The sequence below is a fragment of the Asterias amurensis genome, chromosome 10, assembly GCF_032118995.1.
Source record: "Asterias amurensis chromosome 10, ASM3211899v1".
NCBI classification, from domain to species: domain Eukaryota; kingdom Metazoa; phylum Echinodermata; class Asteroidea; order Forcipulatida; family Asteriidae; genus Asterias; species Asterias amurensis.
This window is the reverse complement of record NC_092657.1, coordinates 3,230,663-3,243,931: the sequence shown is the minus strand read 5'-3', so window position 1 is coordinate 3,243,931 and position 13,269 is coordinate 3,230,663. Positions and strand designations below refer to the sequence as shown.

Sequence of the window (13,269 nt, the reverse complement as noted above, 5' to 3'; positions counted from 1 at the left end):
CACCATTTGTTTGAAAGTGGAGATGCAATCAATTTTATAATGTACGCATGCGCTGAGACGCATTCCTCTAGTTACAAGATGGCGGGTTACATGGAGAGAAAACACCGGCTGTTTTTTTCTGGAAATGTCAGCGAAGTTTAGAGTCGCACCAGTGATTCACGGTAAGTCAGTTCAGCTTGCATTAGTTTATCGAAAGAGTATGGTTAAATGATATATCTAAGACCTGAATTATTTTAATTTACTCTAATATTAGGCCCCATTTTAATATTTTGTCGGACAACCAGGTTGGGTTTGCTTTATTTTTGAGGTTCACGAAATCATATGTCAAATTTGCATTTGCACTTGGCAGTGCGTGAAAAGGTTCAGTTCAGTACATGTACTTCGGGTTCCTTGCTCAACATGTTCTTGAGAGCAGCACTTGTGGGAAAAACGTGCCGTAGCTTGCCCCAAGTTTTTCACTCCCATTTTTACAAAACCGAATCTCATTAATTGGTTTATTTTTCTTTTGAATAAAAAAATACATGCATTTTATTTTCAAACAAATCATCAAATGAATACAAAAATGCAGTTGCGATAACGTAACGGAACCCTCCTCCCGACGGCCGCCAGGCCGGTGTGTTACGAGTTCGTTTCGAGCGGAAACGGTTGATCTGGTCCAACACGTACAATTTCGACAGCTAGTCACCAGATTTGCCCCATTTTTACCACTTTCAAAAATCACGACACAAATTCTGAGGGTACGAACTTAATCCGTAATGTCTAATGCAGCCTGCCATAATACTCAAAACACCATTTAGGAAATATTTCAAAGAAAAATTGACAAAAACTGACCAGATCCCGGAGCGAATTCCCAGGCTGATGCGATAGGAATGTTTTGTCTGAATCCTTATGAAACTTCTATTAATTAAGACAGCATAAAACAGCATCAAACAAGTATTTAACTATGCTCACATCGGTAAGAGTTAAAACAATGACAGTTCCGATGTTTTTTGTTAAAAGATTACAAAAGTTTTCCTTCTACATAAAGAGTCAATCACGCTATCAAAAGAAAAAGCGAATTGCCATCTTTAAATAAGATCTGGTTATTTTTATGAATGAACCGAGTGACACTGTCTAAAACTAACATCAATCCGCCCATCTGACCACAAAGGAACAGTGCGGTTAACCGAATACAAATATGTACCATACCAATAATCTCAACAATGCACAAAACAACAAACCTGTGTCAAAAAAACACCCTTATCACTCGAAGTTGTGTGCTTTCAGATCCTTGATTTCAGGACCTCAAAATCTTATTCTGAGGTCTCAAAATCAAACTCGTGAAAAATTACTTCTTTCTCGAAACTACAGTCCTTCAGTGAAAAACTGATTTTCACATTTTGCATTCTGACATCGATTAAAGACACTGGACACTATTGGTAATTGTCAAAGACCAGTCTTCTCACTTGGTGTATCTCAACTTAAAAATATGCATTTATAAAATAACAACCCTGTGAAAATTTAAACTCAATTGGTCGTCAAAGTTTTGAGATATATTAATTAATGGAAGAAAAAATACCCTTGTCACACAAAGTTGTGTGCCTTCAGATGCTTGATTGCGAGACCTTAAAATCAAATTCTGAAGTCTTGAAATCAAATTCAAATATTTTAGTGGAGAATTAATTCTTTCTCGAAAACTTTGTTTCTTCAGAGGGAGCTGTTTCTCCCCGTGTAAGTTTTGTACATCTGTTTAGATTGATTTGGCGCATTACACATACCTATATTATTATTATTATTATTACTATTTATAAATATTCACGCTTTGTTTATTTACCATTTCTGTAACATTCCTTTAAAGCCATTACACTCTTTCGGTAAACAGTATTGTCCAAGTCCCACACTTTGTGTATCACAACTTATATATAAAATAACAATCCTGTGGAAATTTAGGCTCAATTGGACATCGGATGTGGGAGAAAATAACGGGAAAACCCACTCCTGTTTTCGCGCGTTTCGCCGTGTCATGACATGTGTTTATGACAAATCCGTAATTCTCGTTAACGAGAATTTATATTGTTTTACCGTTTTCTCAAAAAGTAAAGCATTTCATGGACTAATATTTCAAGAGAAGTCTTTCACCATTACCTTCTGTAAACCCTGTAAATTATTTGTAAATCTGTGAACTTTTTTTTTTCTGTACCGAAAGGGTCCAATGGCTTTAAAGGGTGTATGTACTTTTTATAGGACAAAAAACACAATGTCCACAGATTTACACTAAACTTACACAGTTTGAAGATAATGATAGTAGAAAGCTTCCCTAAAAATATTACATGCTGAAGTGCTGTAGTTTGGGGGAAATGAGTAGAACAATGTCATGAAAATTGTTTTTTCGTCTCATGAGACCAACATTATTTTAAGCATTTACAAACGTATTTTCATGACATTGTTTTACTCATTTCTCAAAGACTACAGCACCTCAGTAAGTAAGATTTGAAGGGAAGCTTTCCCCTAACATTATCTTCAAACCCTGTAAGTTTAATGTAAATCTATGGGAATTTTGAAAAAGTACCCAAATCCTTTAATGCAAATTTAATGAACATGTGTATCATTTCATAGAAATGAAACACCTGCTGTCTGAATAATTAAAACCATGATTACTGCACTGCAGTCACTGATAACTGCAATGCTACTGTGCTGGCCATAAGCCTTTTATAAAACCCCCTGCAAGGACGTTTCAATGCACATCTGTAGATTTTTTTTTACACTCACAGCTGAATAATACAATGTATATATATAATGTACACACAGTGTAAAAAAATGACCTCAGCAATGAAAAATAATAATAATAATTTGAAGTCTTGTTAGCAACTACCACCTTAAGGCAGTGTACACTATTGGTCATTAATCAAAATAATTTTTAGCATAAAACCTTACTTGTTATCAACAGCTCTCTAATATACAAAAAAATGATCAAAGCGCATAACAAAGAAAAGGATAAATTAAAACTAGCTAGAACAAATCATTAATCTTCTCTTTAGGAAAGAGATAATTTTAAAGTTTTTTTTTAAAGTATTCAACGCACAAAGAAAAGGGTTAAAAGAAAGTTAAAAGGGTGAGGTCTAACTTTAGTGATGGAGGAAGGAAGAGAAGGAGCTCGAACGACCCGCAAAACCGCAGAGTAACAAAAGAATACCCTGACAATGCCCCTGTCTGACCAGTGGAAAAAGATAGGAGACCTCCAGCTGGACGGTCGATTAACGAGCAGGATTAGATCTCTTTGTACAGAAGGTGTGGTACCGCCAGACTGCGCCGTTGCCTTCGTGTAAAGTTGAATCATTGGAGACAAGAATTGTGAATACACACGTTTTCATTTACTGTTTGTGGTGTTTCACGGAAACATCATTTTTTTTTTTACTTTCCGGTCACTAGCGGTGGTTCAAAATTTGGGTATTAGTATACGATGGTGGTTGGTATTCAATTGTGTTTTTCGATTTGGTGGGCACAAGTGTACACAATTTTTATCAGGTCTCAAAAAAGTTGTTTTTTCTGTATTACATCCATACGACATACGACACCATAGGTGAGTGAAGAACCAAGTGCGCACGCGCAAACTCACATATACGCCAGGTCGCCCATTGTCTGTATTTAAGGTATGTGGTCAATTACGAGGTGTCGCTAAACGACTGCGGTACCACGGGTTTCGACTTTTGAAGTCCCTTCGTTGGAGCTCCTTCTCTTCCTTCCTCCATGCTTTAGTAGACTGTCTGATCATGGCTATATGATAGAGGGTTGTTGTACTGTATGGACAGCATTGTAATTACTTGGACAGGTGACAAGGTCTTTAATTACACTCAGTGATACTTCTGACGTTAAGCGTTTAGGCCTAATGTATTTAGCATTGGTGCTTGCTGTTGGCCTGACATTCAACTCTGAAATGAAATTCCTGACGGGGACATGATCTTTTCTTCGCGCAAAAAGAGCCGTTGAGTTTATAACGATCATAACGTATACTGTTTTTAGTTTGACCTGTGTTCAAATTTTTCTATTCAATTTACATTTATTTCCATACTGTCAAACATGTTGTCAAAAACACATCATCACAGAATGCATCATATAATGTACGTATGTACAATGTAATAGCGAACAGAGTCTAGGGTTTTACAGTCAAAGAAAATGAACAGTACTGAGGCAAATTTGATTTATTTAGGCCAGGCTTGTAGGAATATTTGTCTGTGCTTAGCATATTTTGTTGTGCTTACAGGCTTTATGATATTTGGCCGTGAGGCTGACTGAAGTGGTGAAGATTGCAGACCCATTTCTTAGGGCATGATACACACTGCATGACACTATAGAATGCACTACTTGTAAATTGTAATTTAGAACTGTGTTAATATGGATCTATGATGACTCTGCTCAACTGGACCGTGAATAAAACAACAGTCACTGATGATACCCAGGGCCATTAAAGCCTGATACTAACGATCAAATGGCGACGGCCGTCTGGGGATTCCTGATTATGAAATTTATACGTATGTCATTATACGTATGTTGCCGGCCTGATGCATACTTAAAGGTAGTGGACACTAGTGGTATTTGTCAAAGACTAGCCTCCACAGTTGGTGTATCTCAACATATGCATAAAATAACAAACCTGTCAAAATTTGAGCTCAATCGGTCATCGAAGTTGCGAGATAATAATGAAAGAAAAAAACACCCTTGCATACAAAGTGTATTTTCTCCTGAATTTAAAGTTATAATCTGCCGGCAAAGAGCAAACCATTTCTTCAGAGTAATTTTTTGTCAACAAATTTCCTGATTTTGTCTCTTTTTTTTCTTCAGATTGCGTAGATACAGACGACTGATGAGTTGGTCTTGTTAACGTTACGTGTAGGATTGTGAAAGACTAGCAAAATGGTAAGTAGACAAATTCAGACATTAAGGGTACCCCTTTCTCCATTCCTCCTTTCGTTCCATGTTACGTATTGTGGGCTACGTTGTTTGATGTCGGTCGAGACCTGGAGCCTACCTGTACTTCGTCTACCTTTCATCTCTACATGTATCAAACCAGGAACACAGGAGCGAGCCCCTTCTCTTGTTGATAAGTGCCCTGGGTGCTTTTACGTGCATTGCACAACACACAGCACCAACAACTTTATGTCCCATCCGAAAGACGAAGCAATCATGGTTAAAAGTGTCTTGCTTCAAAAGAAACAAACTCACACTTTGCTGACCAGAAACACCAGAGCTTGAGTATGGTGCTCTTGTCCACTCAGCCATCATGTTTCACCACCTTCCATCTTACAATCTAGACTGTTTTAAGAGGAACATCAATCCCAACCTCGTTCCAAGGGGTGATCGCTCTTGCCGCGCCATTTTCTCCCAGCATGCCTTGCTCGATCATTTAAACACCTGGAAGTGTGACTTCAAAATATCCAAATATTTAGGGATATTATAATTAGTCATGTGGTTAATCTGTTCTGTGTTGGGCGTTAGTCGCGCACGGGCTGGATGCGCTGTGTGTAATAAAAGTCATAAACTTGCCTTGGCATTCAGTGTTGCGTGATGAATACGTACATCTTTATACGCACGTGTTTCGGCATATAAAGCTTTGTGAAGACGCACAGCGTTTCATATTTTGCGCATAATATGATAGCCAGACACGGATCGGAGTTTCCCTCCCAGGGTTAGAGACGTACGCAGAGCTAGCGTGATACGGCGAGCTGCCCTTGGTAGCGAGGTTGCATCAATCCCTACAATGTACCTTCAGCTCTCCTGAGTTATTTTTCACCTCAAATAGTCTTTCTACCTGTAGTCCCGTACCAAAAGTGACTTTCAGCCTTGTTTGGAGAAAACTTGCTTTGAAAAAATATTAAATAAATCAAAACCAAACTTGTGACTGGGTTTTTCTCTTTTTGCTTCCTCCCTTCAGTCTAAAAAAGCTGAGTCCGTCAAGGTGGTGGTCCGCTGCCGACCGATGAACACCAAGGAGAAGGCGGAAAAATATGAACGAGTCGTCGACATGGATGTCCCTCGCGGGGTCATCACGATAAAAAATCCCAAATCAACCCTGGAGCCGCCGAAGCAGTTCACGTTTGACTCGGTGTACAATTGGAAGTAAGTTACTTGTTTTGTTTTGTCACTTGTTTTGTTTTGAAACGTCAGGTCACTATTTGTTTGCATTGTTTTTATGTGTTTGTTGAAAATTTTGTATTTATAAAGGCAGAGTATCTTGATGGTTTTAAAACTAACCTGTGAATATTCCATTTCAAAAGTCAGTCACGGTTTTTAATGTTATTAATTTAAAGAGTAAATACCAAACATACCTTCCGTTTAAAAAACGTTTTTTTAAATTATTTATAAACCGCAATATTTCCTTACCTGCGAGCCTTTCAAAAAAATGGCACCCTGATCAAATACCAGATCATCAGTCAATGTGTCGTTATTTTTGGATGATAAGTCGGTAAATCTGTCAAAGTTTGCATACATTGACGGAGATTTAATGGCAGACACAGATAATTGTCAACATTTGAAAACAATTTTTATAATTCAAGATTGGATGCGCAAGACCGCGGACTTTTCCAGTCTTGAGTTCACTGCAAGCCTGGTATTATACAAAGGCCAAGGCCTCTGTTATGTCCGTTGCCCCTGATCTTGGCCTTGGTGCCCCTTTAAAAACTTCCCATAGACTTTAATACTCTCTAATGCAGATGCCCTTTGTAAAATGAAAATGGCCTTGCTGTCCCTGAGTTGAAATTCTAGGCCTGCACTGGCCCGATGGTAAAAACACTGGCCTGCGGTCCAGTGGCAATTTCGAGCCCTGTGATTGTTTTCTTGCAAGTGTTTTTGGTATACCCCGTGATATTATTGCACATGTTCTAGATACACACAAAGTCTTTTAAGGAACACCGGTACTCATTTTTACGACCCAATAATAACTGATCCCTCGGGGGATCGGGTTACCAGCGTTGCTGTTCCTTACCCATTTTAAAATTCCTTGCGAAAACAATCCACGGAGTGAGAGAGTGGGTAATTGGCCGAAGATGCCCGTAACACGATGGCATATTTGGATCAATGCTCCGTGGGGTTGTAGCTTATAGACCGTTTGTTGTCTCCACTCTGTTTTGTTTGAGATTTTTTTGGCTCGTTTTCTTTCCAGATTATCTCTTTAATCCTGTAGAGTGTTTAACTAAATTTGGCTAATTGGATTGTTGCGGTGATTTGATTTTAACTTGCCAGCACCCATCTGCCCTTACACTGTGTATTGTACTTTCAGACAGTGTGCATACAACATACACAATACTTTAAAGGCATGTTTGTAGTAATTATTACAAAAAATTGTTAGCATAAAAACTTACTTGTAAAGAGCAATGGAGAGAGGATGATAGTATAAAACATTGTGAGAAACCGCTCCCTCTGAAGTAATGTAGTTTTTGAGGAAGAGGTAATTCCTCACTCAAAGATTTGAATTGATTTCAAGACCTCAGCTGTGGTCTGGAAAATCAAGCATCTGAAAGCACACAACTTGTGCAACAATGGTGTTTTTTCTTCTGTATTCTTGCAACTTCAATGATCGATTGAGTTCAAATTCTCACAGGTTTGTTTTATGCATTATTGAGATACACCAAGTGAGAATGAGAAGACTGCTCTTTGACAATATTACTAAACATGTCCAGTGCCTTTAAAACCCACAATACAAAGTGAGACAAACCTTCTCTTCAATAGTGCTTTTTAAAATTAAAACAGTTTGCACTTTATAAATACTGATATAAGATATACTTATAAGATATTGACAAAATAGGGACACCGCCAATATAGGGCTAGATAGCTCAGTTGGTAGAGGGCCGGCACGTTAATCCGGAGGTCGTTGGTTCGAATCCCACTCTAGTCAATTTGTTCAACCCCAAAAATCATTTATAAATACTGTGTACAATTTATATTGTAGGCATTTCTTCATTCTCAAAATTCGATTCTGGTCTTATGAGAACAAAACAAAAACAGTCTGACAGTAAATGTTTTGAACTACAAACAACGTCTTGTGGGTTCCCCCTCCCCAAACTTCAAGCCCTGACAGTGCACACTGCAATGGTCCAATGGACAACCCTTAAATATTTGATACTGTCTACATGGTATACAGTGTATACATGTACTTGTACACCAATCTTTTGCCAAACCATGCTTAGCCTAACGACACTTGGCAGATCTTTTAAAGGCAGTGGACACTATTGGTACATGTAATTACTCAAAATAATTATCATCATAAAACCTTTCTTGATTACCAGTTATGGGGAGATGTTGCTACATGTAGTATAAAACATTGTAAGAAACAGCTCCCTCTGAAGTGGCGTAGTTTTTGAGAAAGAAGTAATTTTCCACAAATTTGATTGCAAGACCTCAAGTTTAGAATTTGAGGTCTCGAAATCAAGCATCAGAAAGCACACAACATCGTACATGTATGACAAGGGTGTTTTTTCTTTCATTATTATCTCGCAACTTTGACGACCAGTTGAGCTAAAATTTTCACAGGTTTGTTATTTTATGCAATATACATGTATGTTGAGGTACACCAAGTGAGAAGAGTGGTCTTTGACAGTACCAATAGTGTCCACTGTCTGTAATTTAAAATCCATACTTGAACAAGCCAGAGGCCCCCCCCCCCCCCCTAAATCCACCCATGGCATTGCTTGACCCACATGACCCAGTAGGTAGAAATTGTTTCACGACAAAGGAGAAGCTTTCTTTTCCGTTCTTTGCATTTCGCTGTTTTTTTTCCATGAGATCCAATTTCACTTCACAATTTTAAATTTTCTCTGCGCTTTGGTTTGCAGACGTGTGGGTGTGTGTAGTGTTGCTGATCAGTCAAGCGTTGTCAATTTCTAATGAATTTGGTGTGGACTCGTTGGTCCATGAAGCGTAATATTACATTATGCATCCTTGGTGCATCCGAAGCATCATCATTTCTTGTCGTCAAGTTTTTGTTAAATCTTCTTTTCTTTTCCATTTCCCGTTTTGAACTTTTGTCCAAACTAGGTACATCCATACTTGCATGGCATATACAAAAAACTACAAGTTTGAAAACGTGAACCAAAATTCAGAAGTAAATGTTTTTCCCAGAAATTTAGTGTTTCTTTTTGCCAACATATTTTACAGACTATAACCTGTTTTTACCCATGTTTTTACCAATTTTTGTACCTGTATCCTCGGTACTTTCCCGAGTTGTTACTTTCCCGAGTTGGGTCTCGGAAAATCCACCGGCAAATCACTCAGCTGGGATTCGAACCCACAACCTTTTAGCTGGTAACAAGTTTCTGCTAAGTAAAGATTGTCTGTGCTTAGCAAGGCTTTATAAAATTGGGCCGTAGAGCTCCAAAATATGCAAACTGCACTAACTTGTAACCTTACACCTGAGCTGACATTGAAATTGGATAACTTTCCGTATGGCACCACCACTTTTTCACCCTTTTTTACGAAAAGGGATATCTCATTGAGGTAAATTAGATACTATATTATTTCATAGCGAATGAAAAAGTGGTGGCGCCATACGGAAACTTTTCCTTGAAATTGTCCATGTCGTGTACATTTATAAAAAATAAAAAATAAAAAAATATCAAAATTGAAGAATGGTAGTGCCCTTTCCCAGTGTAACTTCAACATACTTGATTAAGTTTTAGTCTAAAGGCTTTTTTCTTTTAAATATATTTCCATCTACACTAAAATGAAGTCTTCATAAAATCTGTATCTGACCAGCTGATTTCAGTTTTTACAATTTACAATATGTAAGTTAGAGGCAATTTGTTAGCTCTACCGATCCTAATACACATGTGTACCTTTAATTAAGAATTTCATGCATCATAATTCCACAGCCTACAATACTGTATGATATACCTATTTATAAACAAAATCCGCCTAATAAAGCCTACCAAATCATGGCGCATTACAAATGCCTGGTATTTCATGTGTTTGGCGCATATTAAACTATAAACATGAAAAAGCACAGCTCCAGGCCGCTCTCCCCCCCCCCCCTCCCCCCAGTAATGTAAGGTAATGACTCATATAAATTTATGAGTCGGAACAGTGGTGATATTTTTTACGTATTATACATAGTACTTGTACACCGGTAGTGTATGGTGTGTGGGCTGCTTAGCGTTGGTGTTTTGAGAACAAGTGATTAATGGATTGTGTGTTATTACCGATTGCACTGTAAGGAATTTTAATATTTTAAACACGGAACAAAGAGTGTTAAAGGAACACGGTGCCTTGGATCTGACAAGTTGGTCTCTAAAAAACGTTTGGTATGCGTAGAAAAATGTTTTAAAAGTAGAATACAATGATCCACACAAATTTGCCTTGAAATTGCGTGGTTTTCCTTTTACTTTGGGAACTAACACGGTAGCCATTTAAATGGGAGTAAAAAATTTGACTCCAATAAATGGCCGACCGTGTTTTAGCCGCCGAGGTGAAAGGAAAACCGTGCATTTTCGAGGCATGTTTGTGTGGATCTTTCTACCCATACGTGTACATGTATGCATTTTATAACGAACGGTTACAAACGCTTTTCAAAGACCAACACGACCGATCCAAGGCAATGTGTTCCTTTAAAGTGATGAATGCTTTTGTTTGGTTCAGCAAGAGGGCTTGAATCTAATTTTTGTATTTTATGGGGTGAGGTAAGGCTGTTCAAGGGGGGGGGGGGTGTGAATCACAAAACCGCAGTACTTGCAGCTAAAAATATTGTTACCAAAATGCTTACAATCTGACCGGAATGCAAATAAAAGAAAAAAACGTCAACAAGCAAACACCCAAACAAGCAAACAATCTGAATACACATTTTTGATTTCTGAGTCGGTCCAGGCAAGTCACAACATTTTCCATTTAATAACCCTTTGATCATTATGAATGTAAATTTGCACTTGATGACCTTAGAGCACTGAGCCGACAACTGGAGCCTTGCCAGAAAATAAAAACTGCCATCCGAACTTTGATCATCAAGAAATCTCAATTGTAAAAAAACTGGGAACCCCCTCCGCATCAATAGTTTTCGGGGGCCGCTAAAAAATCCAAGGTAAACAAGAGCATTTAGTGCAACCCAAATTGTTAATGTTGACTGCTGTTCAATATTGACGGCTGCTTCCTGTTACCATGGATACAGAGGAGGTTGGTTGAGAATGGTAAACAACGTCGTACATTGTACCTAGGGTTCAATATTAGTTTTAAAAGCAGAATGTATCGTTTTAAGACTACAAGACTCCTGTTTCCTACAGTTTGTAGGATACGAAACACTCCTTGCAGGAAACAACATATTATAAAATCCGTTGAAACATACAAGGTTCATGTAAAGTAACGCTTCATGGTATAGGCCTACATAATGTACATGTACGTATTCCTCGTAAAATAAAACATCAATTTTTATGCTTTAGAATCTGAGAAGCGTTTGATAATAAGGATTATTCCTCCAGCGTGGTTGTATTTCACTCCAGATTTTCGCCAATATCTCAAAAATGCGGCCACCTTTTGGAATGAAATTTTCACGGATGAATACCATGAAGGAATTTCATGCTTGGGAACAATCACAAGCAAGAGTTGTGAGACTCATATCAAAAAAATGTGTCGGGTTTTTTCCTGTTCAATTTCTATTGATGTTTGGAATTGATGGCGGTAAATCCACCTGGCAAAAATAAAGTAAAACACATTATTGAGCAAGCCTGATCTGAGGATCAAATTTCAAGCTACAGTTCTTGATTTAAGTGTGCTACTTGTACTATACATGGCGGTGAAGATAAAGGAACACGTTGCCTTGGATCGATCGAGTTGGTCTTTGAAAAGTGTCTGTAACCGTATGGGTAGAAAGATGTTGTAAAAAAAAGTAGAATACAATGATCTACACAAATAGGCCTGTGCCTCGAAATTGCTTGGTTTTCTTTTTTCCTCGTCGTCTAACACGGTCGGCCATTTATGGGAGTCAAATTTTTTACTCGCATAAATGGCCTATCGTGTTAGTTCACGACGTAAATGGAAAACCGTGCAATTTTGAGTCTTGTGTGGATCATTGTATTCTACTTTTAAAACATCTTTCTAACCATGCATTTCATAACCAACGGTTTCAAACGCTTTTGTATTTAAACCAACGTCCGATCCAAGGCAACGTGTTCATTTAATTTAATTTCATTTAACGAGAAGTCCCCTCGATTAACTAAAAGTACAGTAGTTGTAGTCTGGGACAATTTCCTACAGTTTCCATCCAGATTATGTACATAGTTAGTTTTAATAAGCAGGACAGTTCTTTTCAGGACTGACAAGTCTCCCAAATTCCTGAAAGATCATCCAAATAAACAAACATCCCCAAAGCATCATAGACGACTTCAATTCCCAGCATCATCTTCTTGATTGTTTGACGGCCGTATTTCCTTGGTGGTCAGAATATAATACCATGCCTGACTGGTTAGACTTAACCTACATTATTCATGCATTTATAACCATCCAGCCATGCCTCCCACCCCCCCCCCCCCCCCCCCCGGACTTACTGATGCATGCACTGTGTCCTTCCTCTCAATGGTCATTGCGGATTTCATGCCTCCCAAGGAATCAAGAGAACAGTTTCATTTGAGGGGGCATGTTGGTACCCCTCCCACTAAGCCTTTGCCAGTTTGTACTTTCATTGTGTGCTTGGTAGTTTTATGTACAATATTTGTGATATCTCAGGAATTCTTTTAAGGAAAAAAGGAACGAATTTAAGGGGATGTGTTTACTTCTGTTCAAATAGTGTGTTGAAGGGAGTGGACAATTATTGGTAATTACTCAAAATAATTGTTGGCATAAAACCTTACTTGGTAACGAGTAATGGGGAGTGGTTGATGGTATAAAACATCTGAAGTGGAGTACTTTTCCAGAAAGAAGTAATTTTCCACGAATTTGATTTCGAGACCTCGGGTTTAGAATTTGAGGTCTTGAAATCAAGCATCTGGAAGCACACAACTTCGCGTGACAAGGTTTTTTCTTCTTTCATTATTATCTCGCAACTTCGATGAACGATTGAACTCAAAGTTTCACAGGTTTGTTATTTTATGCATATATGCTGAGATACAGCAAGTTAGAAGACTGGTCTTTGACAATAACCAATAGTGTCCAGCGTCTTTAAGTTAAAGTATCGCATGGGTTTCCCCGTGCACAAGTTACTTGTAGCGTATCAGGATGATGCCCAAGAATTGCAAAATGCACATTTTACCCAGTTTTCTTATTTTATAACTTTATAATAGATCTACATTTATTTAGCATTAAATTTGACATACCACTTCT

At 38.1% G+C, this 13,269-nt stretch overlaps 1 protein-coding gene across 1 annotated transcript in view; it reads left to right on the top strand.

Annotated features, from left to right (window-relative positions):
• Positions 1–79: 79 nt before the first annotated feature.
• The window catches only part of LOC139942820 (kinesin-II 95 kDa subunit-like), a 39,685-nt gene continuing 26,495 nt past the window's right edge, over positions 80–13,269 (top strand). The window contains exons 1-3 of the mRNA XM_071939597.1: positions 80–161; positions 4,819–4,893; positions 5,909–6,093. Of these exons, the coding sequence (XP_071795698.1) occupies positions 4,891–4,893; positions 5,909–6,093 (188 nt within the window). The 5' untranslated portion in view covers positions 80–161; positions 4,819–4,890. The remainder of the gene's footprint in view (positions 162–4,818; positions 4,894–5,908; positions 6,094–13,269) is intronic.